This window comes from Nelumbo lutea, chromosome 8 (assembly GCF_056320005.1).
Source record: "Nelumbo lutea isolate HS-2025 chromosome 8, American lotus-T2T, whole genome shotgun sequence".
Lineage (NCBI taxonomy): Eukaryota > Viridiplantae > Streptophyta > Magnoliopsida > Proteales > Nelumbonaceae > Nelumbo > Nelumbo lutea.
In genome coordinates, this window is record NC_142691.1 from 175,475 (window position 1) to 202,014 (window position 26,540).

At 36.7% G+C, this 26,540-nt stretch overlaps 1 protein-coding gene across 2 annotated transcripts in view; it reads right to left on the bottom strand.

Annotated features, from left to right (window-relative positions):
- Positions 1-1,131: 1,131 nt before the first annotated feature.
- Positions 1,132-26,540, bottom strand: part of LOC148842058 (Ankyrin repeat family protein) — a 57,351-nt gene continuing 31,942 nt past the window's right edge. For both annotated transcript variants that reach the window (XM_088957482.1, XM_088957483.1), the window contains 2 exons: positions 4,087-4,165; positions 1,132-1,407 (listed from right to left, as the gene is read on the bottom strand). In XM_088957482.1, coding sequence (XP_088813608.1) covers positions 1,331-1,407; positions 4,087-4,165 — 156 coding nt within the window. In that variant the 3' untranslated portion in view covers positions 1,132-1,330. The remainder of the gene's footprint in view (positions 1,408-4,086; positions 4,166-26,540) is intronic.

The window sequence follows — 26,540 nt, forward strand, 5'->3', positions numbered from 1 at the left end:
CAATTAATGAGGAAAAATAATTAAAGGAATTATTGAGAAAGATGGGAGAAAGTTTATGGTGAATTAATGAGGGGGAGATAAGAGTCTTAAAGGTGATTGGCCACTTGAGCTATTTTGTTTAATTTTACCTATACATTAAACGTGTAAATGAGAGCGTTGACTTTTTTGTTTGACTAAAATACCCTAATTTTTTAATTTAGTCATTTTCTAATTATAAAGATAAAAATGTAATTTGAACGACTACATTTCTCCTTATTTAAACCCATCTCATTAAGTTTTATATTTAGAGTATTAACTCTCGTTCTTTTATTGAATGCTATATTAATTAATCATATTAAAAAGAATAAGTGTGACAAAGAATAATTGTTTTTATTAAAGATTGAAATAAAATACAAATTTAAACCAATCAACTTTTTGAGTCAAAATGTATTTACCTTTGATGTCATAGTTAAATAATAAAAATTAAAAAAAATGAAAAGATAAAAGCATAGAAAATACAAAAAAGTTTATGGAATACAGTTGAACACATCTCCAATATCATATATTCATCATATTAAACAAAAATAAATGTGACAAATAAGAATAATTTTTATAGATATAAAAATATAAAAAAATGTAAAAAATATTTGACACATATTATTTACCATCACCATCATCGTAAACTGATATTTTGAACCTTGCCATTCCCCAGACCCCAATTTGATCTTGACAGGATTTGATTTGAAAAATAGAAATCAAAATTATTTTATTTACACGGTAGGACTGTCAATGGGTCAGGATGGACCCGATGGACTCCGAATTAATTGTATTGTCCCAATTCTAGTTCCTGATATATTGTCACGATTCTTATCAGCTCAAAATAGGATTAGACCCGATTGTCCCCAAAACCGATTGATCAGTTCTGGGTCTAAAATTATATAGGCTAGGCTATCGGATCCTTAGTATTTCTTGTTGGGTCAGTTCCGGTCTACATGGACTCGACCCGTTGTCATCCCTATTACAAGGTTTCATCTATTACAAAATGAATTTATTGACCAACCACCTATGGTATATAATGGTTCCACTTCTCACGGGCAATCTGTACTTAATTCAGGAAATAGTAGTACTAGTACCATTTAAAACTAAAAAAGATCGATGGCAAATCAGTGTCAAACTTTTTATTTTGCAAATCATCACAAAGCGTGGTCAGGAATCAGGATGGAAAGAGAATACATCTTTCGTTAACGGGAGAAAAGGTACAGAAGCAGATGATTTAAGGCATGAATACATATTATATTTAGATCAACAAAGAGGTTATTCGCTTCTGACGTGACATGGCACAGGCCTTCCCTTATGCACCATCTTCTCCAATCTTCTTCCGCATCTTGTACTGCAACATTATAGGTGCACAATCCAATGGTGTTTCCCCTGACCAAGAGATGCTACAAGGATCAATTACTAATATTACATGGAACTACACGGGTAAGCAAACCGATGAGAGAGGCCTGGAACTACTGACAACTGACAACGACCAACTTACATGATTTATGTGACAATTCATAAACTAAATTGGAAGGTATTGGTCATATACTCATATGTAATCCCCCTTGTAAATATAGGCAAAATTAAAAATCATAATAATATAAAATATTTTTCAGTTTTGGTTGATTGCAAATAAAACAAAGCAATTATACTTTTTTATCAATCGCAATATCTGAGTCCGGATCTGCTCCTCACTTAGCGCTCCTCACACCAATCCTATAGCATGATCTGGCCGCACATTGAGAATATCTCCCATACTTGTAATTATAATTCATTTGGGAGATATTCCCAATACACGGTGCAATATGGCTGTGAGATCGGTGTAAGGAGCGCTCTTTGAGAAGATCCCAATTCGCAATATCTCCATTAACCTGAAATCTATTTGCTTTTGTCTTGTGTGCCACTCTGCGTCTTAATGTACTAAATGTGAAAATATAATCTCCATTTATAATTCACTCATGGCTCATGACAATGGGAATAACCAATCTATAAGCCAAAAATGATAATTATGATTCTTTTTTTAATTGAAGAAAAATAAAAATAGAAAATAGAAATAACCAGTACAATAAAAAATTGAACAAAATTAACAAACTTTGTTATGCACTCTTACTTTAATTATTTAAAATCATGCCTCCACCTTTAGCCTTTTAAAACCTTTGGTTCAATTTGCCAATAAAAAAGAAAAAAAATATTTAAGGGCTCATAAATTAACAGCGGATATGGAGCTGAACAGAGTGGAATGGGGGAATAGGATTCAAGTGGGTATGGCCAACCCGTATGATTGGGACCAAGGCTTAGCTGATTTGAGTAGGATATCAAATAAAACGTTTGTCGTTACCTACAGAAAAATATGAAGTGGAAAATACACATCAGGAAGCGATAGCAAAGACCATTCTGGATCGTTTTAAATCTTTATATGGTACATCTCACCATAGATGTTTTAAATCTTTGTATGATATATATCAATTTTCAGGGTTACCAATATGTTAATAAATGAGATTTGTTCATTTTGAGTGTTTTATATATTAAACCCTGATGTAACATTTCCACTGAAAATGCGGAATAATTTTTTTTTTTTAAATAGTATTGATTGTTAGAAACTTTTGATATGTTAAATTTTGGTATAACAATATTCATACTTTGAACCTTTGTTACAACTAGATGCTTTGAGTAGCCCTATTTATTTATTTTTTTAGAGTAGCCCAATTTAGATAGGATGATGGCAAAGGCTTTGGAAAAAAATTTCAAGCTAAAGAAAGTTAATTGCAAGGGATAAAGCTGTCTAGATGGTTTCTCCACGGCTTTCTTTCACAATTGTTGGGATATTAGAAAGAATGTTTGGTGGAAGCTTTTGGAGAATTCATGAAAGGGGATTTGGAGATAATGCAACTTCTAAGATTTTAATCCCTAAAAATACTGATGTTGTGTACCCCAAGGCCTTTAGACGCATAAGCTTTGGTATACACCTTCTAAAAAATAATCTCTAAGGTCCTTGAGGACAAATCATGGATCAAATTTGCATACATAATGAGTAGACCTGTTCATAGGCCGGGTTGAAGCCCAGTCCATGAACATTTTACACTGTTTCAGGCTCTGGCTTCAGGCCAGGCCCATTCAAATTTTGGCAAAAGCTAAACCTGAGCCCGGCCCATGAACAGGTCTAACAATGAGTTTGTCCATGATTTGAAATGAATGGGTATGGGAAGTTAGGTGTGCAAATTGATCAATCCTAGGTTTAAGGATTTGGTTGAGAATATGTAATACATGAAAGAGAGAAGAACTAAGAGAATAATCTGCCTTTTTTTTTGTGAAACAACAGAATAGTATACATTATACAAGGTGTCTTCTACATGACTTCCACCCCAAAGGAATCAAATATATTACCGATATGAACTACTTATGTTTACAAGTGAATCCCCATGGCAAAGCTATAGCCAGTTAATTGGTAGGTTAACAGTGTGATAGGGTTTTGTGCTAAACTCATCTTGACAATTAGATAGTTAAGAATGACTTTTTTAACAAAAAACTGAAATGATAGTTAGGTATAACTTGATTACTTTCTATTTTAGGAAAAAGGTTGTTAAGGGCCCGCCAACCCATGAAATTAAGTTAAATTCTGTGCTTGATGATGGCATTTAAGATATGACTTTATAATGTTTTTACTTCCTTAATTATACAGCTTATCTATATCCTTTGCTTATCTTTCTTTTTAAATAATAATTTTCTTTTCTAGTTGCTGTTTAGAAATTTCATAAAGTAAAATATTGAAAACGACTTCTAAGTGTTAAATCCGAAAACCCTATCATTTTTCACTTTCTACTCTACATCTTCTGAACTATATTTCACCATTGATCAGACAAACTAGACATCTTATTTCAGTAAAACATATACCCACACAAAGTCAAATTCCCTTTCTCTTCTAATTAAAGCATACATGGAGTTAGAGATATGCCCACCCATATTTAGATGCTTGTATTCTAGAATTCACTCAAACAATTGTCCTCCAAAACTAGATTTCCAATCTAGCAAACTAAAAATAAGATGACAAAGTTGGTTAGACTTTACCTTGTGCATTCTTGTAGTCCAGATTTGCTCCATAATCCATGAGAATAAAAGCAATCTCAGTTTGGTTAAACAATGAAGCCTGCACTCAGTTAACATTGTTATTATTTCCATAAACTTGTAAATATCCTCAAAGTCAAATTGGTTCACTAATACGATATGTAGAAATAAAAAGAACAATGAAATAGAAATTTAGAAAGGAGAAAATGGAATACTTAGTAAGGAACCTGTTTGTTATTCATGCAAAACAAGTAAGAAAACAAGATCTGCTACACAGCAAGAGGGTGGCTCATTGGCAGTCACTGATTAGAGTTAGAAGATATCCCTTCCAAGTTTCAAAATTTCATTACGTATCAGTGGATCACCGATACGTTAAATAAGTATGCTTTGAGAGTTTGACATAATTTTAAGGGGTAGGCAGACCTAAGACCTATCCCTGACCTATTTAAAAAAAAAAGTAAAAAAAAAATGGATGGGCACAAGGTTTAAAGTTCCGATACACCCCTAGCGCCATATTGGGGTGTACTGATACTTTGAACCTTGGTCCCTTCAGAAGGAAATCGGATCTGTACTAGAAGAGAAGAATAACCAAAAGAGATGAGAAAGGTGTGAAAGATAGGTTCAGATATGAGAGAGAAGAATAATGGAAGAAAAGGGAGAACGAAAAGAGCTGTTCATTAATCACTCTCCAGTCCCTAATTACTTTTAATTATCACTAATAAACAGAGAAATTAGAAAGATGCCCTTAGTAGGGCGGCTAGCTCATAAACATCTAAAATAAGGACTAACAGGCCCATATAGTTGAGGCCCATTACCATAAAACAATAAACATAAAGAAAATAAATGATGATTAGGGCCCATTCGACCCAATATCTCTACACTCCCCTTCAAGCTAGGCATCAATGTCAATCATGCCCAACATGCTTACATAATGCTGTACAACTCCTTTGGTCAAAGTGTTTGCTAACCATTCTTCAGATGCAACAAATGGCAAGCACACTTCCCCTAATGTAACACTCTCCCAAATGAAATGTCTATCCACCTCAATATGTTTTGTCCCATGCTGAACTGGATTATGAGCAGTGTTGATGCACGCTTGATTATCACAAAATAACATAATCGATTTATCACAGACAATGCCCAACTCCTCTAAGAGAGATCTCAGCAACAACTCTGAAACACTATATGCCATAACCCTGTATTCTGCCTTAGCCAATGATCTAGCCACTATAGGTTGCTTCTTATTCCTCCAAGAAACAATATTCTCTGGAACCATAGAACAATAACCAGAAGTAGGTCTCTTGTCATTTGCCACTGGCCCAATCAACATTTGTATAGTCCTTTAACTTCATGTGTCTATGGTTGGCAAATAGAATGCACTTCCTTGTTTTTGTTTCTAAGTAGCACAAAATTCTCCCCCTATTGTAACAAAATGTGTGTCTCCAAAAGCACGCATAAACTGACTAATTACACTTACAACATGGGAAATATCAGGTTGTGTCATGCAAAGGTAATAACAACTTCCCAAAAAGTCTCTGGAACACTCCCCTATTAGCTAATAATTCCCCATCATTGGCCAAGAGCTTGTGATTCAAGTCTATACTTACCTATTTCTATAAGAAGATCAAGGACATACTTCTCGATCGAGCAACTTCTATTTCCAAAAAATATCTCAACTCACTGAAGCCCTTAATCTCAGGCGAAGATCAAGACTGTAATCAGTCTTGAATCCTAAAAGGTTTTAGGTTTGTAAAACAGAAAAGAAGATGAGAGAAAATGGAGAGAATAGAAGAGAAGCAAGAGAACACAAGTTGCTGAAAGGAGGGACAGATTCTTGACAGATCTGCCGCCGCCACTCTCTTAATATTTATAGGTTTATGTTTAGTACATGATGAAAGGACACATCTGCCCTAGGTACTTACATAATAAAGAAAGTAAATAAAACTGAAATAAATAACAGTTGAATTAGCAAACTGACTCAAACTGACACTACTATAACTGAAACAAATACTGCTGTCCTACGAACACAGTGGGGCCCACTGCAGTGGGGCCCACATCAGTGTTCTCTACACCCCCCTCAAGTTGGGAGTAGATATCTATCATGCCCAACTTGGATAGGTCTGTCTCTAACTTCTTCCTCGGTACAGCCTTGGTGAGGATATCCGCGAGCTGCATATTGGATGTGATGTACGGAAGACACACTTCTTGTGATATAACTCTTTCTCGCACAAAATGTCGATCAACTTCGATATGTTTAGTTCTGTCATGCTACCTGATTATCACAATACAACATTAAGGGCTTTTCATAGTCAATACCCAACTCTTCAAGTAGTGACCTCAGCCATAAGATTTCAGCCACTCCATTAGCCATTGACCTGTATTCTGCTTCAGCACTGGAGCGGGAAACAACACTCTGCTTCTTACTCCTCCAAGAGACAAGGTTACCTCCCACAAGGGCACAATATCCAGAGGTAGACCTTCTGTCATCAACACTTCCAGCCCAATCGGCATTTGTATAGACTTCCACACTCATATGATTATTGTTCTTAAGTAATATACCTCTACCCGGGCATCTCTTCAAGTATGCTAATATTCGTTTTGCCGCAAGAAGATGAGAAGTTCTAGGGGAGTGCATGTACTGGCTGACAACACTAATTGCATAGCTGATATCCGGCCGAGTGAGACAGAGATATAGAAGCTTTCCAACCAACCGTTGGAACATAACTTTGTCCTCAAGAGGGTCCCCACCCTTTGCACTAATCTTGTGATTTTGTTCGATGGGTATATTGGTCGGCTTAACACCCAGCTTTCCAGTTTCCGCCAACAGATCTAGAACATATTTTCTCTGGGAGATAAAAATCCCCTGCTTGGATCTAGCAACCTCAATACCCAAAAAATACCGTAGTGCACCAAGATCTTTTACCTCAAACTCTTGATGAAGGAGTTGCTTGAGAGACTCAATCTCATGACTGTCATTTCCTGTCACCACAATATCATCTACATATACTGCTAGTAGTGTCAGAGAGGACTCCATCCTTTTGATGAATAGTGTATGATCTGACTGGGCCTGTACATAACCAAACCTTCCAAGGGCTAATATGAACCTATCAAACCAGGCTCTAGGTGACTGCTTCAAACCATACAATGCCTTGTTCAGTCAACAAACCTTCATACCTGTCTCTATATCATAGAATCCAGGAGGCAACTGCATGTCAACCTCTTCTTGTAAGTCTCCATTCAGAAAGGCATTTTTAACATCCATCTGAAACAGGGGCCAAGAATGATTTGCTGCAAGGGATAACAAAACTCGAATGGTGGTCATCTTGGCTACTAGGGCAAAGGTCTCCAAGTAGTCTATACCATAAGTCTGAGTGAATCCCTTTGCAACCAGCCGGGCTTTGTACCTTTCAATAGAGCCATCAGCATTATGCTTCACAGTGAATACCCATCTGCATCCCACCAGTTTCTTTCCTTTTGGTGGGTCAACCAGTGTCCAGGTATTATTCTTCAACAGGGCATCCATTTCGACTTGCATTGCATCTTTCCATTCTGGAACCGATAAGGCTTCTTGCACTGTTCTTGGAATAGGGACATCGGCAATGGAAGTGAGATAGGACCGGTAAGATGGTGATAGACGATCATAGGATAGGAACTATGAAATGCTGTGAGCTGTAGAAGTGGTGCAATGCCGTTTCCTTTTGCGAATGGCAATAGGGAGATCAAGGTCATCCACAGGAGGGGAAGTGGCAACAGCGAGAGGTATCTCAGTAGGCTCTGGATCTGGAGCCACAGAAGGAACTGGATCTGGCCGGGACTGCCGAAGACTAGGATCAACCTGCCTGCATCGCCTGTGATAGACTCTCAACTCCGGCTCCCTCTGACCACCCTCACCACTACAACCTTCATTACCCAGTGGAATAGGTAAAGGAACAACCCCACTTCCACTCTCACTGCTCAAAACAGCCCCACTTCCACTCTCACTACTCTCCCCCTGAGGAAAGAAACTCAAAACAACCCCACTTTTACTGCTCTCCCCCTGAGGAGAAACCCTAGGATAGTAGGGTGTCTCCTCAAAGAAGGTGATATCCATATAGACAAACTGTTTCCCTGAAACCGGATCATAGCAGCAATAACCCTTTTGAGTTTGTGCATAACCAAGGAAAATGCATTTGGAGGCCTTAGGGTCAAGCTTGGAATGATGGGGCCCAAGAAGCCGGACGAAACAGGTACAACCAAAGGTTTTAAGGGGAACAATGAGCAACTCCTTGTCTGGGTAAAGAAGGGAAAAAGGGGTTCTCATATCAAGGACCCGGGAAGGAACTCGATTAATGAGATAAACTGCCGTGAGGATAACATCACCCCAGAAGCAAATAGGTACATTGGAGGTAAACATAATGCTTCTAGCCACCTCCAAGATATGCCTATTCTTCCTTTCGGCAACGCCGTTCTGCTGTGGTGTATAAGGGCAAGTGCTCTGGTGAATAACTCCATGGCTACGAAGGTAGGAGGTCAATGGTTGAGCAAAGTATTCCTTTGCATTATCAGATCTGAGGACTTTGATTTTAGTTCCAAACTGAGTGAGAATCATCTGATGGAAGTTTCGGGTCAGAGCAGGAACTTCATCCCGAGAACGCATAAGATATACCCAAGAAAACCAGGTATGGTCATCAACAAACAGTAGAAAATATCTGTACCCACCCATAGAAGAGATATGATATGGCCCCCAAACATCAGTATGCACAATATCAAAAGGGAAATTACTCCTTTTATTACTTAAAGAATAAGAGGTTCTACAATGTTTGGCAAGCTCACAACTCTCACACCTCAACTCTGATAGCTCAACAGACTCAAATAAAGCAGGAAACAGACTCTTCAAAGACTTAAAAGACAAATGACCTAATCGGTTATGCCAAAGCATAACCGAACTCACAAACTAGGAAACAAAAGACTTCTTATCCACTGACTCTTCCCGTCGGGTACTCTCCCCAAGCAGATAGATCCCATTCGTCTCACGGCCAGTTCCAATCACCTTCCTCGTCTCCAAATCCTGAAAAACACATCGGTCAGGGAAAAAGGTTACTGAACAGTTCATGTGTTTGGTAATACTACTAACTGAAAGGAGGTTGGTATCAAGCTTAGGAACATGCAAAACAGAAGATAAAGAGATAGTGTCCGATAACATGATGTCCCCCTTGCCCAAAATGGGAACAAGAGAGCCATCAGCAATGGATATTCTATCTCGGCCAGAGGACAAGTGATAAGAAGTAAACAAAGATGGCAAGCTAGTCATATGGTCAGATGCACCTGAATCTATTACCCAACAGTGATCAGTATTACCTGGAGCTGAAGCATGGTAAGCTGAGGCTCGAGTACCTGAATGTGCAAATGAGATGTAGCAGGAGCTGATGGGGACTGGGATGGCTAAGCTGAACTTCCAACTTCCTTTTTCAACTGTATGAGGGCAGCCCGAACAGTAGCTAAAGTCTCCAGGGATGTACCTGATGAGGATGTTGAATCAGTGTTCATTGCTATATGAGCATTACCCTTCTTATTTCTCAGTTTTGCTGGGACCAAGTGAGGATGTAGCTTCCAACAAGTATCTTTTGTGTGCTTGGGTTTCTTGCAATGTTCACATACCAGATCCCGTTTATCTTCCTTCTTCCGGTCCCTTTCTGAGTCACCCCTTGGCTTGGGTTTAATAGCTGTCAAGGCTGGGAAAGAAGGCTGAGGCTGCATCATAACTTTCCTCCTGGTCTCTTCACTATGCACCAAGGAGTATGCTTGAGAAAGGGTCACACTATCTCTTGTCAATATCTGTTGTCGCACAATGTCCTATTCTGAATTCAAACCAGCCAGAAACTCAAATACCTTATTCGTCTCAACTTGTTTTCTGTGAGTCTGTGCATCTTTGGGACTCTCCCACTCAAGGGTCTCCAGATGGTCAATCTCATGCCACAAGGATTTCAAGGTAGAGAAGTAGACAGAAACTGGCTTCTCTCCTTGTTTAAGGCTGTTCACCTCACACTTCAGTTCATAGGCTCTGGCAACATTGAGGGGTTGGGAATATGTTTCTTTCACAACATCCCATATTTCTTTGGCTGTCTTTGCCCACAAGTAATTTCGGCTGATATGTGGCTGCATGGAATTACACAGCCATGCCATAACTAAATAGTTCTCTTGAACCCACTTGGTGTATATTCGGTCCTCCTTGGAAGGCTCTTTCACATCTCCCAAGAGGTAACCCGGTTTTCCCCTTCCTCCAATAGCCATCATGGCTGATTGTGCCCACTCCAAATAATTTGACCCATCAAATCTCATAGTTGTAATCTGAAACCCGGTTTCAGATACATTACCATAACTGTGGTTTCCAAAACTACTATCTCCCTGACCCTTGAACTCCATCTTTGATCAAGATTCAATGGCTACGAACTATTAGAGCAATTATACCAGAAAACAGAGTCAAGGAAGTAAGTCTGAAAGCTGATTCGAAACTGATCTGATCTGAAATTGATCTGATCCGATCAGAAATACCAACACAAAACCGATCTGAAACTGATCTGAAACTGGTCTGATCCGATCAAGAATACCAACACAAAACTGATCTGAAATCAACCGCCTATCAATCTGAGATGCTGTTCTCTGAAACCACTACTGTGGGGCCCACTACTGTGAGAGCAAAAATAGGGTTTCAACTGTTGATTTGAAGAAAATTAGTGATCTGAAATCACTAAAGTGCTCAGCTGCACTCTCCAAGCAGTCCGCACCAGTAGGACTTGTCGTAGGGCACTATGAAACCCTAAAAAACTAATCCCCTTTGAAGAGGAGGGTTCGGCCCAACAATCAAACCCTAGACACAAACTTAATCACAGTTCGGCAAGCCAAACCCTAGAGCAAACTTGAACACAGTTCGGCCCCTCTTTCTAGATAGGTCCAACCTATCTCGGCCGATTGCAATTTCTAAAAATCAGTAAAGAAACAAACTTACTTATTGATTACCTGCCTTCGGTGTACTGTCTTCTAGGGTTACCTGAACCCTAACCTTCGCTGCCTCTTCCTGATTACCAACTCTCTGCAGGCTGCGGCAAGTCTTCAACTGCTGCGAACCTCTCCTGGTAATCTCCAAGATTCAGCCGCCGAAAAACTTCTTCAAGGCTTCCAGCCCTAGCTAGTTCTCATGTGATCGGCTGGACTAGATACACATGAGAAGCCCTAGATAGGCTCTGATACCAAGTAGAAGATCAAGACTGTAATCAGTCTTGAATCCTAAAAGGTTTTAGGTTTGTAAAACAGAAAAGAAGATGAGAGAAAAGGGAGAGAATAGAAGAGAAGCAAGAGAACACAAGTTGCTGAAAGGAGGGACAGATTCTTGACAGATCTGCCGCCGCCACTCTCTTAATATTTATAGGTTTATGTTTAGTACATGATGAAAGGACACATCTGCCCTAGGTACTTACATAATAAAGAAAGTAAATAAAACTGAAATAAATAACAGTTGAATTAGCAAACTGACTCAAATTGACACTACTATAACTGAAACAAATACTGCTGTCCTACAAACACAGTGGGGACCACTGCAGTGGGGCCCACATCAGTGTTCTCTACAATCTCAAATTCAGTGTTAAGAAACTTCTTGAGGTTTTGAACTTCCTGTGAGTCACTTCTAGTAACTACAATATCATCAACTAAACAATTAATAAAGTCATTAGAGAATCTCTCCTGTTCACACAGAGTGTGTGATCAGACCAAGTTTGAGTGTAACCAAAGCTGATGAGGGTAGCACAGAACCTCTCAAACCATGCCCTAGGAAACAATTTAAGCCCATAAAGAGACTTATTTTAGGCTAAAAACCTTCCCGTGCATTTCCTTACGATATGTGCCAGGAGGAAGAGACAAATTTCTTCATAAAAGTCCCCATTTAAGAAAGCATTTTTAACATCAAACTAATAAGGGGCCTAGTCAAAACTCATTGCCAAGGATTATAGAACCCTAATTGAAGTCATCTTAGATATTGGGGCAAAAGTCTGCAAGTAGTCTTTGTTTTTGGAGATAAATAAAAGAAAATTTATTAGAGAAGAAGGGGAAAACAATTACATAAAGGTCATAAGATAACTGTAGAGATGTAGAGCAATAATGTGTGCTGTTATATTGCCGTTAGTTATTTATTGTAATCCCCACTGCTGCTGTTACTTGTTTGCTGTTTTATATTTGCAGTTAGGTTGCTGTTAGTGATGTTAGTTTTGTTAGTTATTTGCTTATGTAAGCAGTAGCGGCATTAGTGTAATTGCTGCTTTATTTATGATGTTAATATAAATAGTTGAGTGGGGTGGCAACTCTAGTCAACCCACACTCTTTCTTTCATCTCTCTCTCTCTTCTTCTTCTTCTTCTTCTTTTCTGTTATTTTTTCTCATTAAATTCACATCAAGAATTGGACTGATTACAGTCCTCATTAGTCAACTTGGTATCAGAGACAGGTTAGGGTTTCTCATATGTGTCTAATCCAGCCAATTGCATGAGAACTTCCTAGGGCTGGAAGTTTAGCAAGATCTGTCCATCAGCTGATTCTTGTAGAGCCTTGGAGAGTGTCTGGTAATCAGGAAGAATCAGAGAACAGCAAGAAGGATCAAGATTAGGGTTCAAACTGGGATTGGAAGTGGCGATCAGGTTTTTCTGGGTAAGTTTTTGTTTCTCCTTGAGATCGACACCAATCAGAGATAGATCAGACCTATCTAACCCTACGAGTTTTTTTGTTTTCTCAGAGTTTTCTCTAGGGTTTTTCTTAACCCTACGACCGGACCTGACTTTTAACAATTTTTGGGTGATTTCTAGATCAGTTTCAACATTCCAAATTGTTTTCTGGTTGATTTCTAGGCTAGTTTCAGCTTCCAAACCTTTTCTGGGTGATTACCAGATCTGTTCCAGCACAAAAGTTTCTCTTTTAGGGGGGGGGGTCTTGCAGAGAACTGGTTTCTTCTGATAAACCTCTTATAGAAATGGCAGGAGCTGAGTTTAAGACTCAAGGGGAAGGTAGAACTACAATTTGAAGTTTGTCATCTCTCAAAGCAATGTAGAACTACATATTTTGCAAGTAATAGAAGAAGTGATGTTGCTTTTAAGTTTTAACTTGATATATACTGATGTTTGGGGCCCATTTTCTATCCTTTGCATAGGTGGCTATAAATACTTTATCTTGTTTAGTGATGATTACTCAAGATACACTTGGTTATATTTGATGAAGAGCAGAGATGAAATCTCCTCCATTGTTCAGAACTTTTTTAAAATGGTGGAAACATAATTTGAAAAGAACATCAAAATAATAAGGTTTGACAATGCTAAGGAGTACTTTGAAAAACATCTATGTATCTTTCTTGAAAAAAAAAAGAGGCAATTCACCAGAACTCATGTTCCCATACCCCTTAGCAAACTAATGTAGCAAAGAGAAAAAAAATAGACATATGGTTGAAGTCATTGGGGGGGGGGGGGGTACTTTTTCAGATGCATGTGCCTTCTCACTTCTGGGGAGATGTTGTTGAAGCTACGGTATATCTCATTAACAAGCTTCCTTCACGGACTCTAAATTTCCAGTCTCATCAACTTCTATTCCCTAATGATCCTACTTTTTGTCTTCCTCTTCGACATCCTCTTTGAGTCTTTAGGTGTAGTTGTTTTGTTCATGATACGAGTCCTTTTCGCCTCAAACTTAATCCTAAGTCCATCAAGTGTGTTTTTTTTTTTTTTATGAATAATAGTAAATTTTATTAGTTCAAAAGCTGATTTAGAGTTGTGAATTCATACAACATCCTAGGGAGAGGTGCGAGCTGCAGCCCATCCTTGAATCTTACAAGTAAACTAGGAAAGAAATACTTGAATCACAGCTGAGTCCAAAACAATTCTTCCCGATTTACCCCTTGCTTAGCTAACACACCGAACAAAGTATTTGCTGATCTCCCCACCCACTGTAAAGAGACCAACATATTCCTTGTCAACCAACTGAATTTCTTCATTTCATTCTTGTAGCGCCATATAGCATCTTCAGGATTTTTCAACCAGCCCACCACCACTTTGGAATCTCCTTCAACTACTAGATGTTGTACCCCCAACTGGTTTGCAAATTGCACCCCTTGTACAACAGCTAATAGCTCTGCCCTGATGGAGTCCCCAACTCCTAAAGGACCCGAGTAGAGCAACATAATCTCTCCCTTCTCATTTCTCAAGACACCCCCCATTCCAGATAATCCTGGGTTACCCATGCTACTTCCATCAAAGTTCAGCTTCAGTGAGCCTTTAGATGGAGGAGACCAGCTTGTAATTGACTTATCCTTTAAGGGTGAGAACCTTGCTACTGCTGACCAGTTTCTCCAAAGGTCATTGAAAGAGAATTGATGAAAGATTTCCAAAGTCTTTAGCCAAAGTATTGCCCTATGCAACACACAGTCTTTCAATTCCTGACTGCTCCTTTCCTTTTCTTGAATCCATCAAGTGTGTTTTTCTTGATTACTCTCTTGTCCAAAAGGAAGACAAGTGCATTGACCCCCACTTTGGTCGGTGGTATGTGTCCAAGGATGTTACCTTTCTTGAGTCTACTCCTTTTTTCCAACCACCTTGCCCTTCTCTCTAGGGGGAAAGTGTCAATGAAGATCCGACCCCACATTGTTTCCTGTTCCTACCTCTATAGATACTCCTAGTGTGTCTTCCCCCATCCTACTTGTAGTGGCAACATGCCTGCTCCTCCTCCTCTTGTTCCCCATTAGCGGTCTTCACAACAGTGGTTCATTGCACACAAAAGAAGGATTGCTCTTGAGGCTGAAGGTCCACAACAATCTGATCACTTGGCTCCAGGTAACTCTGTAAATAATCTTGAACCTGAATTTCCTTTTCCTTCTAGTACAGAGCTTGATATCTCTCAGGATGACAAGAAAAAAATTAAGCGGCTAAAAAGGTACATGGAGGTGAAATATAGTTGGGTAAAGAGAAGTGCTAACTCACTCTCAAATGGGCTAGCTAAGTGAGGGGAGTTAAGACAGTTTACCTCCCCATTTTATTGTAATTAACCCTTTTTATTAATGAATTTTCCATTAAAAGAATGGGATTATATTAGATAAGGGCACCTTTTGGGCCTTGATATCAATAAAAGTAATAAATTTAATAAAATTTCAAAAATAAATTAACTTTTTAAAAATAATATCAAAAAGGGGCAAAGTTACTGTTCATAATCTTCTTTAGAGCTGCCCGCCGCCGCCTCCGGCATGCCTCCACTTTTTAAAAATAATATCAAATATAGTTACTGCTCATGGCGGATGGTAGACCAGTGCCGCCGTCGCCCACCTCTCGAGGCGGAGGTGGAGGTGGGCGAGAGGCGGCGACGGGTGGCTTTGAAGAATAATCTAGAAGAAGAAGAAGATCAACAGTAACTTTGTCCCTTTATATATTATTTTTAAAAAGTTAACTTATTTTTGAAATTTTATTAAATTTATTACTTTTATTGATATTAGGGCCCAAAAGTTGCCCCTATATGCTATAATCCCAAAAAAGATCTCTCAAGATGACCTTGACCATACCAATATATATATATATATATTAAAACAAAGTAGTCAAGAAATTTTCTCATTTTTTTGAAATTTTTATTTTTTTTATTTCATGTCATTTTTGAAACAACCAATGAGATGCACTTTCCTAATAACCTAAATAATCTCTTCTCCTAAAATTTCTCCTAAACTACCCTCCCCCATTTTCTCTAAAATTATCTCTAATTACTATTTATTTTCTAAATTATCTCTAATTCCTATTTATCTCCAAAGTTATCTCTAATTTAGTAGGAAGTTTCTATCCTAAATTATCTCTAATTCCTATTTATCCTCTCCCCTACTTTTTATCTATATCTATATAAAGAAGGTTTGGATTAAAAAAATTATGAATTATTTAAATATTCTAACAAAATTATATAATAACTTTAAAATATTTATTAAAAACACAAAATAATTTTATGTTTTTACAAAATATATCACGAAATTATGTACTAACAATTTAAATTATGTTTTTCTGGATTAAAATTTAAATGTTTTTTAAATATTTAATATGTAATAGCTTAAATAAATAAGATTCAAATAACAAAAAGTTTTTAATATTTTATTGGTTATTTAAATATTTAAATAGCTAAACATTTATCATAACTAGATTTTAAATAGTTAAAATAGCGAAATTATGTAATAAATTAAAAAAGTTTATTCAAAGTAGAAAAATAATTAAAACATAATATTGAAAATAATAATAATATAATATATTACAAAATTAATAATGAAATTATGTAGTAATAATATAAATTATGATTTTATGGATAATTAAATTCAATAAATAATTGATATTTTAAAATTTAAATATTCTACATATTATTTACGTATTTAAATAACTAAATATTTTAAATATAAAAAATATTTAACATAACTAGATTTTAAATAGTTAAAATAAAGAAATTATTTAGTAAATTAAAAAAAAAAATCTAATAAGCAAAAAAATAATTATAACATAATATTGAAATTAATAATAATTTGAGGTCCCCGCCCCACCCTGACCCCAATTATATATATATATATATATATACATGTATTAAATGTTATTTGTATCAAATATACTATTATATTATTTATATCAAAACATATTTAAAACTATTTATAATTGAAATTTTTTATTTATTTTAAAAAAATACTATTATCTGAAAACCCTTTGGGGATTCGGGTCCCTACGTGGAACCCATCCCCGTCAAGGATCGAGGATCGAGGATGGTGGTTATTTTCAGAATTGGGGTCGGGGACGGGGAATATGATCCTCGCCCCGTTGCCATTCCTACACACCTTATAGTTTTACATATTTACTTAAACCTACCTTATAGTTTTCATTTTACTAAAACATTCCATATATTTTACAACTTATTTACTTAATCAACCTTTCATTAAGGAGTGTTTGTTTTGCCATTAGGCCCATGATTTTTTATTCCAAAAATACCCTTAACACTTTTTTGTATAAAAACAAAATTGACCAAATATAGCCAATAGAGTGGCTTCCCGTGTCTTATTAAGGGCAAAAATGGTATTTTTATTTTTATTTTATTTTGATTAAATTTATTTAAATGAACATTAGGGTCAACACTGGTATCTAATGGAAGATTAATTAAATCCATTGCAAATTATAAGTGGTGTTTTAGTAAAATGCTAACTAGGGTAGATTTTAGTAAATCCATGAAACTATAAGGGGTATTTTACTAAATGACCCCTTCTATTATTTAACTTTCTCTTAATAAATCCCATGCATCGCAAGAATCCCCGCTAGTTGCAATCTAAAAAGGACAAAGGAAGTGTACTACATATACCATCACTAACTATGTTTCTTATGATGCCCTATCACCTTCATACTATGTCTGTATCTCTACCATTACTACTGTTTTTATTCCTCGTAATGTTATAGAGGCAGTGCAGTCCCCACAGTGGAAGGATGCTATGAACTAGGAAATGGAGGCCCTCATAAAGAACCAAACCTAGGAGATTGTCCCTTTCCCCAAGGGTAAGGTCCCAATGGGTTGCAAGTGGGTGTATATAGTTAAACATTAGGCTGATGGCTCAGTCGAAAGATACAAAGCTAAGTTGGTGGCAAAAGGGTATACTCAAACATATGAGATTGGTTATCAAGAGACTTTTGCACCTATGTCTAAGATGAACTCCATCCAAGTGATTATGTCTCTTGTTGCTCACCATTCGTGGCCTCTATATCAGGTGGATGTGAAGAATGCCTTCCTCAATGGAAATCTTCAAGAAAATGTCTACCTGGATCTTCCCTTGGTAGTAAACTTCCCTAATAGTAAGGGGAAGGTTTATCGTCTAAAGAAATCTCTTTATGGGCCCAAGTAGTCTCGTAGGGCTTGGTTTGACAGATTTAGAAAATCTATTCTTAAATTTGGATTTACTCAATCATAGGCAGATTGTACTCTTTTAAGAAGGGTTAATGACCTAGTGACTTTATAATAGTGTATGTTGATGATATTGTTGTCACTAGAGATGATAACTTTGGAACTGTCCAACTAAAGTCTTTCCTTGCTTCTGAATTTGAGATCAAAGACATTAGGAATCTCAAATACTTTTTTGGGATTGAAGTGACAAGGTCAAAGGAAGGAGTATTCATTTCGCAGAGAAAGTATGTTCTTGACCTTCTTCATGAGGTAGAAAAGTTAGGGTGCAAGCTAGTTGAAACCCCCATTGATCCCAAACATAAACCAAGTGCTGATGATGGAGACATTCTTCTTAACAAAAATGTTTATCAAAGATTTGTTGGTAGGCTTCTCTACTTGTGTTTGACCATACTTGATATATCCTATGTTGTAAGTGTGGTGAATTAGTATGTGCATAGACCCAGAACTTCACATACATAGATAGTCAATAGAATTCTTGCCTACTTAAAGGGGTGTCCAGGCAAAGGAATGTTGTACTCCAACCATGGACATCTCAAGGTTGAGGCTTATACTGCTTTAGACTAGGTAGGCTCTATGGATGATAGGAGATTCACCTTTGGTTACTGTGCATTAGTTAGAGGTAATGTTGTATCATGGAGAAGTAAAAAGCAATATGTTGTTGCCAAATCTAGCGCGCAAGCAGAATGTAGAGCTATGGCTCATGGTGTATCAAAGTTACTTTGATTGAAGACTTTGCTATTTGAGGTTGGAATCCAAATTGATATACAATTGACTGTATTGTGATAATGAAGCTGCCATGAACATTGCCCATAACCTAGTCTAGCATGATTAGACAAAGCATACTGAAGTTAACAAACACTTCATTAGAGAGAATAGCCAGTGGAGAAATACGTATGCCGTTTGTCAAGTCTGAAGATCAACTTGTTGATTGTCTCACCAAGGGTCTCCACGAACTTAAATTTTATAAAAACCTTGGCAAGCTGGGCATGATAGACATCTATCTTAGCTTGAGGGGGAGTGTTGAGAACATGTATTAGAACAATGGAATTTTGGTGTTTTTTAATTCCTTTTGTATTTGGCGCCCTCTTAGGGACATTTATGTAATTTTCCTAGATAGTATAAAGTTTTCTTTGGGTGTGAACAGTAACTCCACCCAACTCTTTCGAAATTACTTCTTCTCTTCTCTTTGACAACTAGTAGTAGAAGAGTCGGTCATCAGGAAACTCAACAAAAGTGGGAACAAGAAGAGGAAGTTCAAAAAATGCAAAGGAATGCTCCCCCTTAGAAGGAAGACACTGCACTGATGTAGGCCAAATTCCTATACCACTCCACTAAACTAAGTAAACCAAGCTCGTGGCAACTCTTTTAGCGCATAAATCAACTTCCATAGCCTACACACTTTCCTACCTTCCTTTCGAACTAGAGAAAGGAACACCAGACAAAAAAGCCCTTATAAGGAAAGTGTGAAGGCTATGGAAGTTGATTTATTTAGTGACCCAATTCCCTAAATAAAGATTGAAGCCAAATAACTTCACTATAGACAAATGACATTGCTTGTACTCTACTTCCATAAATGAATTAGAGATAGTTTGTTGTTTCTTGCACTTCCATGAGATAAGAGAGTCTAGGGCTGTCAACGGTTCGGGTTTGGTTTGGGACAGGATGAAACCATCCTGAACTGACAAGAAATTAGGTTGTCTCAATCCCAAATCAGACCTTAGCAGAACAATAATTTGGGGCCCACAACCAAACTGATTATTAATCGGGCTAATCGGGTCTGCCCCAATGAAAACTGATTATAATCTAAAGGGGTTATCCATAAAAAATTAAGATGTAAAGCTGCAAGCCAGCAATTGAATGTGCCCTAATGGCTTCCGGAGTCAAATTGAATGTAGAAATACTTGGCAGAGTTGTAAATAGAGGGAATTTAGGCAAAGAGGCAATGGTAACCTTCTATTATTGGGCCATCAAGCATCCTCTCATGTACCAAAATAATAGATAATAAATATAAAATCACATAGAAGAAAAAAACACGACTTGGACTACTTGTTGATGCAACATGTTCCTATCATTCAAGAAGGAGAGAACGACCAATATAAAACAAATACAACAAGAAGAAAAACCATATCTCAGATCAGATAGCCATTTCCCGCTGCGATTCAAGAAGAAAAATGATCGATTAATGGTTACTTGCCATTCTTGCCGTTGTTGCATTCTCTGCTTAGATGCCGTCACTACACTTCCTAACAAGCAAACCTGGCCCTGTGCCTATCGCGTACAATTGCAACGTCTCAATGTTTTGTGAGCGGTGCTTGGTCTTAGTGTCAGTGTCTCCATTAGTGGCCGACAGATGAGACAAGAGTAGATTAGGGTTAAGAATTAGTAGTTAAAAAGAGTGAAAAATGAAAGGGCTTCAAGGTGCATAGGATTTCATTAAAGTATTTCTACCAAATGGATAATTTTAGACATCTACTATAACAGATATTACGTAAAATACCATAACATATCATATATGTTATGATATTTAGTCGGTCCGGGACATCCAAAACCGGTCCCGAACCGATAATAATCAGGACACACAATAAAGAATCAGAACCGACCCAATGGGATAGAACTTTGAACCAGAATTGACATAATTGGTTCGATCGGTTCAGTTTTGTCAAGTAGACCCAACCCACTGATAGCCCTAAGAGTCACCCATGAAGACACAACACCTACTAGTGGAACGACAGGTGTCGGGGCAGCCTGCCCAATCTGCATCAGCATAGGCCCTTAATTGGATAGGAGAGGACGAAGAGAAGAATAGTCCTTGGGATAAGGTGCCCCCGAAGATAGCGAACAATCCAATGTACAACAATCAAATGGGGTAGAGGAGGGGCAGAGACAAACTAACTTACAACCTAAATCGTGTGCGAGATGTTAAGGTGAGATAGATGAGATAAGTTGCCTATAGAGGGATGCATTAGTGAGTAAAGAACCTTCTAACTTGGACAATTTAACATTGAACTCCAAAGGAGTATCAACTTGTTTATAATCAATAAGGTCAATCAACTTGACAAGATTAGAGGCATATTTGTGTTGGCAAATGAAATATCCCCAATGACTCCTTTGGACTTCAAGTCCTGAGAAATAAGTAAGAGGATCCAAATCCTTCATGTGAAAGGAACTGTGAAGAAGATACTTGAGCTCCTGAATTCACTCTATATCATCTCTAGTCAACATGCCATCTACATACAAAAAGAGAATTGTAACACCTGGGTTCTTTTCCAAACAAAGAGAGTGACCAGAAGTACTCTGGCTATACCCAACATTCACAACACCCCTGAAATTTTCAAACCATGCATGAGGGGCTTGCTTCAACCTATAGAGAGATTTCTTTAACCAATAGACGAGAGAAGGATCACTACATTACCTCGAAGGGGGTTTCATATATATTGTCTCCTTTAGATGCCCACGTAGAAAAGAATTTTTCACATCTAATTGAGAAATAATCCAAGAGTGTGCTGCAGAGAGGGCTAAAAGAACACGACTTGTAGTGATCTTTGCCACTGGAGCAAATGTCTTCTCATAATCAATGCCATACTCTTGCGTATAGCCCTGAGCCGCAAGCCAAGCTTAATATCGATCTAGAGAGCCATCTGATTTCAACTTGATGAAGTAGACCCACTTGCTCCCAATAATAGAGATATCTGAAAGAGTTGGGACAAAGTCCCAAGTGTCATTCTCGTGCAAAGCTTGAATCTTTGCATCCATCGCATTATTTAAAAATCAGACTAGACTAGACTAGACGGTTGGGGTCAATGCACCGAGTCCGGTTTTGGATCAGATCGCTCTTTTTGAAAAAAAAAAACGTTGAACAGGTAAAAAAACAACTAACCTGGATGATTGAACCACTACACCATTGAACTCAGGTAGTGGTTAGCAGGTTACATAAACCCAAATAAAAAAAATTAAAAAGACATATACATCCTATTTGTCTTATTCGACAAATCAAATATAAGCTCAGGGTTTTCCTTCTCTTCTCTGTTTTGGGTTTTGCCCATTTCTTTTTCTTCTCCCACTGTCTTACCATCTTTAGCACTTATCTTCTTTCACCTTTTTCACTTTTTCTTCTTTCTATGTTAATTCCATCTTCCTTTTCCCAAACCGACTCGATTTATCTTCTTCTTCTCTTTAATCATCTTCAGTGGTGGTGAAATATGAACAAATGGGCGACGCTACAGCCACTATCTTCAGTCTTGAGTAAAGTGTTGTTGCAGGTTTGCAATAATGGAACCAACAAGGCATCAGTCAAAGTGGAAAAAATATTGAGGTACTTCTCATATTCTATTTTTTTTATAAGTTTTTCTCATACATTTGTTTTGAGTCATTCTTTTTTTTTCTTCATTTTTGAATGCTTGATTTATAACTTGTTTCAATTCCTTGATTCTTCTACTTAACAAAGAATCAACTATTTGATTTAGGGAAAAATATATAATATTCTTTTAAAGTTTTAAATATTGATCTATAATTAAAATATACAATATTATTCATTTATAGATGTTATTCAGTATTATAATAATTTTTTTGGTATTGGATTCTCAGTAATATAATAAATATTACTCTGTAATTGACTTATATAATTGATAAAGTAAATATTAAGTTATAAAAACATTTATGATTTCATGGATCGAACTATTCGACCAAACGGTTGAACTATTGACCCAAAAAATAGAGGCAAAAGCAATTACATTTCTGGGTTGGTTTTTAAAGCATTGATCCATGGCATCCCTCCATTGAGGACTACTAATGGCCTATTGGTAAGAGTGGGGAATATCTGTGGAAGACAAAACAATAGAAAATGAGCTAAGGTCCGAAGGAAAACCATACGATCAGGTGGTTTAGAAGCACGAGTAAAACAACACAAAGGAACAGAAGGAACAATAGAGGAATCTGAAACAAGAGTGTCACTTATAGGGGTGTCTAAAACGGACCGAGGATCGGAACCAGGAGGAAGGGGGTTGTAAACACAAGCACTAGACTATGAATTTGCGTGCAAGAAAAGATGAGAAGATCCTTCACAACAGTTGAAGACGAAGCATCTTGTGAATCAAAGTCACACAAAATAGAAATAGAAGGTATAGATAGCTTGGCTACTCTTGAAAAGAAAGAGATGCTCAAGAAAAACCACATTTCGAGAAATACAAATATGATGCGCAAAGGGATCCTAACAAAGATATCCCCTGTGGTTAGGATTGTATCCCATAAAGGCACACATAACAGATTGAGCTAAAAGTTTAGAATGCTCACGAGAGGGAAGATGCACAAAACAAAGACATCTAAAAACATGAAGATGAAAAACATTTGCAGGGCAACCAAACATTTTCTAATGAGGAGACATGTTAGCAAGAACCGATAAAGGAATATAATTAATTAACTACACAACCATACTAGCAACCTCTACCCAAAATGAGGGAGGCACATACAGCATTGAGAATGTGGCCATTCTTCCATTATGTCACACTATCTTGATGAGGAGTGTCTGGATAGCTTCGTTGAACTTGTATGCCATGATGTTTCAAATAAACCAAAAATCCTCTATCATTGTATTCTCCCCTTGAGTCAGAGTGTAAGATCCATACACTTGATTGAAACCGAACTCAAACCATAGCGTGAAACAACTGTATCAACCCCTGAATCAAGTTGCTTCCCTTCTATGTTCATAGCAGTCATGAGTCTAGTCTCTTCCCTTAGCAACTCTCCCATTATAGAGTCTAAATCCAGAATAGTGCTTCTACTCAAAATATTAGACCTGATTATTTGAAATTCAGGTCTCAGTCTCATAAGGAACTAGTTCACTTCCTCTTTTCAAAATGCTTTTGTAGATACTTAACACACTCTAAGGAATCAAAAGGATCAATGTGAACCAGTTTATATTCTGCCCATAAATTAATAAAGCCTGCATAGTATTCCTGTATCTTTTTGTCCCCCTAGCAGTAAGCAAAAATCTCAGACTCAATATGATATTATCTTGACAAGTTGGACTGATGATAAACCTTTTTCAAATAGGAATAAATCACATAGGCTGTTCATTGTCTTCTCATGGGAACAACAATGTGAGGTACAACAAAGCTTAGAATCCAGGAGACTAATTTCCCATTGTCCAGCTTCCATTGTGTAAAGGCCTTAGTGTTTGGATTTACAAACAGTTCCATTCAAATAGCCTTCAAGTCACTTTCCTCTATAGGGTGGTCTATGTCTGGAGAAACTCAGTCTGGACCAATGGTAGTAGAAGTGGAGTTCTAGAAGCTTGCATGAACACTTAGAAATGAACTAGTCCAAAGAAGGAAAAGAAACCTGCTGCCGCCCTGGAGAGGAGATCAAAACTCCTCCAAAACTTGTCCAATCTCAAAGAATTTTTCTAAGTGAGTAAAACTGGCCAGGGCAACACAACCAATCAAATTTCACTTCAAGCAGATGCCATCCAAGAGAGTTCTAAGAAGATGTCTCTAGTTGAAATCGCAGAACAGAGTGACCTAGGGCTAGGATTGATCAAAGAAGTGGAATTGAGGGCTCGATAATGAGAAGAATGCATGTCTTCATCTTCCTCTTCTGCTTCTTTGTCTTCATCTTTGGATTCCTAAAATCCTCACACTGCATCTTTAAGTCTTTGTAGAGTCTTCGAAGTTTCAGGTTGAAGGTTTGAATGAACAATGAACCCTTAAGCCTAAATGTTTTAGTTTATGTTATAAAAGACATGCTACAATATATGATGGTCTATCTAAGTCTATAGACCACCACAAAGCAAGCCTTTAAATGGAATCTTTAAAACATAACTACAAGGATGTTACAATGCAATAGGGTCTATTTTAATACTATAGACCCCCTAATAGAAAACTTATAAAAAGAATCTTTAATATATTCTTATATTCTTATATTACAAGTATATGAAAGTCTATAGTAATATTGTAGACTTTCATTATAAAAACCAACAAAAATGAATAAGTAATAAAAAAATTAATATTTAAGAAAAAATATAAAATATTCATAAAAAGCAAACGATTAAACTAACTACTTATTAAAATAAAATAAAATAAAATGCACGAATTGAAATATTTTTATAATAATAAAATATTAAATGGTTTATCTAGTTTATATGATTTAATAAATAATTTATATGGTGATATTTTAGACCCTCATTATAAAAGTAACAAAAATGAATAATAATAAGAAAGTTAAAATTTGAGATAAATATTCATAAAAACAAAAAGTAGTAAGATATTTTATATAATAATAAAAATATTACTTAAACTAATTACTTATTAGAATAAAATAAGTAGTTTTCTTAATAATAAAAATATTAATTTGTTTATATTGTTTACATGATTTAATTCTAATTATTTACTAGAACAAGAACATGTGCATCATAGAAGATAATAGTCTGGAAAGGTGTATTAATGTTCTTTTATCATATTACAGAATATCATTGCATATTTCCAAATATTTCATAATATTTCCCCAATATCTATAATTTTTACATTATTTCCATCCGACATTTCCGACATCACTAACAATACCGACATATGTCCTATATTTAGGTAAACAACATTTCCATCGACATCGACATTTTAACCCTTGATTAATGAGTGAGCATGGAGCAAACATAGATTATAGAGTAACCTGCTCTAATACCATGTCATACAGCCAGTTTGAGCTAGAGAAAGGAACACCAGAAATCAGGGGTGAATCAGAATGAATTGACCCCACCCCAAGAGCCAAAATATATCATAGTTGTCAAGGTGACACCTAGGCGACAAGGCGCCCTTGGAGGCTCACCTCGCCCAATTGCCAAGCAGTTTTGCATACCATGTAATAAAATACTTTTATATTGTTATTTTTTTTTTGAGATTATAATTATAAAATAGACATTATTAAAGAAAAGTATTCACTTTTTGTGTTTATAAACTAATTTCTTTTTATCATTTTCTTATTTGTTAGGGTTTAATCAATACAAACATTGCTAACTGCTGTATTGAACCCTCAATGACTTCAAAATCTAAACCAATAAGTAAGGGAACTAGGGAAGAACTTAAAATTTTGTCTAATCAACACATTTCTTCTTCCACCTTTTCTTTTCTTCTTTTCCTATAACAAAAATAGGGGTTCAGCCCCTATATTTTTTGAATTTTCTTTCCTTTCTTCTTTTTCTTCTCATTAATATGTTGATTTTCTAGACTTAAACATGAAGTTTATAATTTTCTTATGAAAATTATGGATAGTTATTAAAGAGAGTTGGTTATGGAACCTAGGGAACTACCCTAGGATATGTGATTTTCACTTAAAAAAAATCCATCGCTATGTGCCCCCCTATCGCCTAGCCTCGCCTTGGCGCCTTGAAAACTATATATATATATATATATATATATATATATATATAACATACATACTATGATATCGAAAGGATATGGTATCCGAAAAACTTTTTGACCAATCAACTAGTATCATAAACTTGGTAGTCAATCA